Here is a 4,249-nt window from a genome sequence, read left to right as displayed (position 1 = left end):
TGCTTCCCTCACTGTAAGCCCACCGGTTAGGACAACACCAGTACCAAATGCGGAGGTATCGTCGCAAAGCCAAAGCAGTCAGGGAATCACAAGGTTATTGGTAGGAAACACTGTACGTAGGCCAACATCGAGAATACCATCACCAACCCTCTCTCAAATCCGCCATGTCCACCACCGCTAGTTCCACCATATGCACCTCTCCAGTCCAGCTCACCCTACAAGAGACTCTCGTTAGGAAAAGAAAGTACTCATCTTCTCATCCGCATACCCAGAGTTTGAACGCCCACATTGCTAGACTAATCTCGTTAGAAAAAAAACGAAACAAAGTCCAAAATGCAGTATAAATTACAATATTTATTAAAATATATATAATATAGTGTAACGGTGGGAAAAAATACCATAAAAAGCACAACACCAGGGACATATAAATGGCAACACTAAAAATAAATTAAATATATAACCACAGTGTAAGGACAACATGTATGTGCATACCTGTGTCAATAAGCCATAAAATATATAGCAAGCAGATTTACCAACTAAATATTATAAAGTGCATGTGCAAACTTAATTAGTTGGTGGCAAAAAGGAGACCGAATAGAGATGCTGATAATAAATATGTTGCAAACTATTGGCGCTAAATCCGGCCGGTATATACTATAATAGTCATAGTGACCAGTGAGCTATAAAGCACCCAGCAGGCAAGCAAACAAAAAAAAATGCCCAAAAAAACCAAAATAATAATAAAAAAAAAATCGGAGTAGAGGTAAAAAAAAAAAGCCACCTCGTATTACCTGCTGAATGGGATGAACGTCCCTGGGATGTGCCGAACCCCGACGCATGTTTCAGCATCTGCCTTCGTCAGGGGGTGGCTACATCCAAGGGAAGCTAGGTATTTATGTAATGGGCAGCCAATGAGAGGGGGAGCGGATGTGGAGCGACGTGCGCCGACATAGGAGGTCATCAGAAGGCGCAGACCCACAAACCCATGCAGCCCCGGCGCTGCGATCAGCTGACGCGACACAGGGGAACATGGGAGAGGGAGCGGAGCCAACCGACATGCAATGCCAGCGTGAGTTCCACCCGGCCCACTGTCATTGGATAAAAAAGACCATGTGATGCCGCAGGTCCTGGAAGGGTAAAAGTAAATCTAGACGGAGTGTGGAAACTAATAAGAAAGATGAAACCATGTGATGTGACAGGTCCTGAAAGGGAAAAGGTGAACATAACGGAGTATTAGGATGACAAATAAATGCAAATCTAGTGATAATAATCGGTAAGTGAATCTAAGGGTACCGTCACACAGTGCAATTTTGATCGCTACGACGGCACGATTTGTGACGTTCGAGCGATATAGGTACGATATCGCAGTGTGTGACACGCTCCTGCGATCAGGGACCCCGCTGTGAATCGTACGTCGTAGCACATCGTTTGAAACTTTCTTTCGTCGTCTAGTGTCCCGCTGTGGCGGCATGATCGCATGGTGTAACAAAGGTGTGCACGATATTGTATACGATATAAAGGGCGGAGGAGCTGGCTACGTAGGAGCGCTGAATTCTCCACCTCCCGTGTGCTGATTGGGCGGTACAATACTGTGCGCTCATTCGACAAAGGACTATTGTTCCCAGCGGATAAAACCGGAGCTCTCGAGCGCGCTATTCATTTCTCTCTGTAGCACGTGCTGTAAACAGAACTCCTAAATTTGCTGGATTCCCTGGACTTTTCTAACTACTAGACTTTTACCGCAAAAGGTATGTATAACGCTACAGCGTAGCATATGTTGCGCTTCAACGGGGATAAACGCTGGAGTGTGGTCGATTGTTCCTTTATGTAGAGTAGGGTAGGCCTGAGAACCTCAGGTACACAGCTGTAGCGTGGCCCAATTAATTAATCCTTTTACAGATCGAGATGGTTGACTGCCCCATTTAATACCAGTAGTAACATATATAGTTATTAGATCAATGGTCAGAACATTGTTTTGTAAGCACGTGTATTTATTGTACGTTTGTTTTCTTTTTAGGAACTATACTCACTTCCGATGAGAGTTCTGTTGTTGCTGCTGCCCTGGTGTCTGAGGCAGCACGTCTCCAAGAGGAGAGACGTCCTAAACGAAAACGTCGCATGTGGACCCGGAGCTGGCTGCAGAAAAGATCCACATTGTCACACATGGGTCTCATAAGAGAGTTACGTGACAATAACCCTCATGATTTCCGAAACTATCTTCGGATGTCCGAGGAATCCTTCAAAATAATACTGTCTGCTGTTACGCCACTCATACAAAGGTGTGATACGCCGATGCGTGCAGCCGTGCCCGTGGATGAAAGGTTGGCGGTGACACTGCGGTTCCTGGGAACAGGAAGGTCTCTTCAGGATTTGCAGTTTTCCGCAGCTGTTTCCAGACCTTTCCTGAGCGTTGTGATTCCGGAGACATGCGAGGCCATTGTGCACAGCTTAAGGCATTATATGGAGGTACTACTATATTATTTTGGCTGCTGTGTTATGTCGATATATTATACTAGCTATTTAACCCGTTCTACGCCCTGTTTGCGCACATTTCTATTGGTTTATGTTCTACATCCTATCATGTGCTGCTCCCATCCTGCGCCCCCATTCAGACATGTGCTGCTGTGATCCTGCGCCTCCATTCTGACATGTGCTGCTACCATTTTGCGGCTCCATTCTGATATGTGCTGCTCCAACCCTGCGCCTCCATTCTTTTATTTGCTGCTCCCAACGTAATTTTATTGATTATATAATTTTGATATATTGTTTAGCACCCCCTCTGAGTCACCGAAGCCATCTGAAAAAATGGCTGCCTGCATACTCAGGGTTGTTGACTTTGTTATACTAATCCATACTGCGCCTCAATCACTGTAGGATGTCCACATGAGAGTGTATGTGCATAATATATTTGACCTAATTTGTACATGTTTCCTTCTCATCTTGCAGTTTCCCAAGACGGCGGATGACTGGAAGAGGATTGCTTCCGATTTTGATGAGCTGTGGCAGTTTCCAAACTGCGGTGGTGCATTAGATGGAAAGCATGTGCGCATCACGCAACCAGCCAACTCTGGATCCTTTTTTTTCAACTACAAAGGATATTTCAGTGTGATCCTCATGGCCCTTGTCAATGCGAACTATGAGTTTGTTGATGTGGATGTTGGCATGAATGGTCGAGTCTCCGACGGTGGTGTTTTTGAACACACTTCATTTGGGGAAAGCTTGAGGAACAATGAACTGCTGTTGCCACTAAATGAAGACACAAAAGCAAACCTAAATTTTGTCTTCATCGCTGATGAAGCTTTCCCTCTTCATCCACATTTGCTGAAGCCATTTGCACAGAGAACACTCACACCGGAGCGCAGAATCTTTAATTACCGGTTGTCGAGGGCCCGTCGTGTGGTTGAAAATGCCTTTGGGATTATGGCAAATCGGTTTAGAGTGTTCCACACAGCTATCAACTTAAGCTGCCGTCTATAGACTTTGTGGTTTTGGCATGCTGTGTGCTCCATAATTTCCTGAGACGTCATGATACGAACTCCTATTCTCCTCCTTCGTTTATTGATGCAGTGGACGCAAGAACCGGAGATATTGTGCCCGGGGAATGGCGTACACAACCGGATAATTTTACAGCTCTTCAAGCACTTGGATCTGGCAGACAGGCAGACGATGCAAGGGACTGTCGCGAAAAATACTGTCAGTACTTTAATGGTTCTGGAGCTGTACCCTGGCAGGATCGCGCCGTATAAAAAAATATTTTTTTTTGCTTTGCTGTCATATAAACCTCTCTAAATTACTTTAAATGTGATGCCTATAAAATGGTGCTGTTAACCCTTATAGCTTGGTAAACATTAAAGAAAGAATGCGAAGATTTTTTGTTTTTTTTGTAACAATTTCTTGGTTTTAAATTATTTAACAACAAAATATAACATAACCAAAAAAAAAAAAAAAAAAAATGATCTCCTTCCACGGCCCAAGAGGTGTCGCAGCGTCACGCCCTGCTGCTCTACTTGAGTCTGGAGGAGCGCTGCTGTCTGCTGCAGGAGCGCTGCTGTCCGCTCCAGGCGCAATTGTCTCGCCAGGAGCTCTCTTACGGTGGGCGGTTCTGTGGATAGAAGAGGTTGGAGAACCAACGTTGATTCCGCTGAAAATACATCTCGACCTCTGGGGCAGGACCAAATTTTGTGTGTTGTAAATTTCTATTTGGTCTGGCACCACAGGGCCGCCGCCACGAGGCATCCCGCAAAGGCAT

General features: G+C 45.1%; 1 protein-coding gene across 1 annotated transcript; it reads left to right on the top strand.

The window, feature by feature from the left end:
* The first annotated feature begins 2,370 nt into the window (after positions 1-2,370).
* On the top strand, positions 2,371-3,862 carry LOC138674133 (uncharacterized). Its single transcript, XM_069762054.1, has 2 exons — positions 2,371-2,466; positions 2,947-3,862. The coding sequence occupies exons 1-2, from the start codon at positions 2,461-2,463 to the stop codon at positions 3,475-3,477; spliced, it is 537 nt and encodes a 178-aa protein (XP_069618155.1). The 5' UTR covers positions 2,371-2,460; the 3' UTR covers positions 3,478-3,862.
* The last annotated feature ends 387 nt before the right edge of the window (positions 3,863-4,249 follow it).

The sequence above is a fragment of the Ranitomeya imitator genome, chromosome 4 (assembly GCF_032444005.1).
Source record: "Ranitomeya imitator isolate aRanImi1 chromosome 4, aRanImi1.pri, whole genome shotgun sequence".
Lineage (NCBI taxonomy): Eukaryota > Metazoa > Chordata > Amphibia > Anura > Dendrobatidae > Ranitomeya > Ranitomeya imitator.
This window is presented reverse-complemented; position numbering and strand designations above follow the sequence as displayed.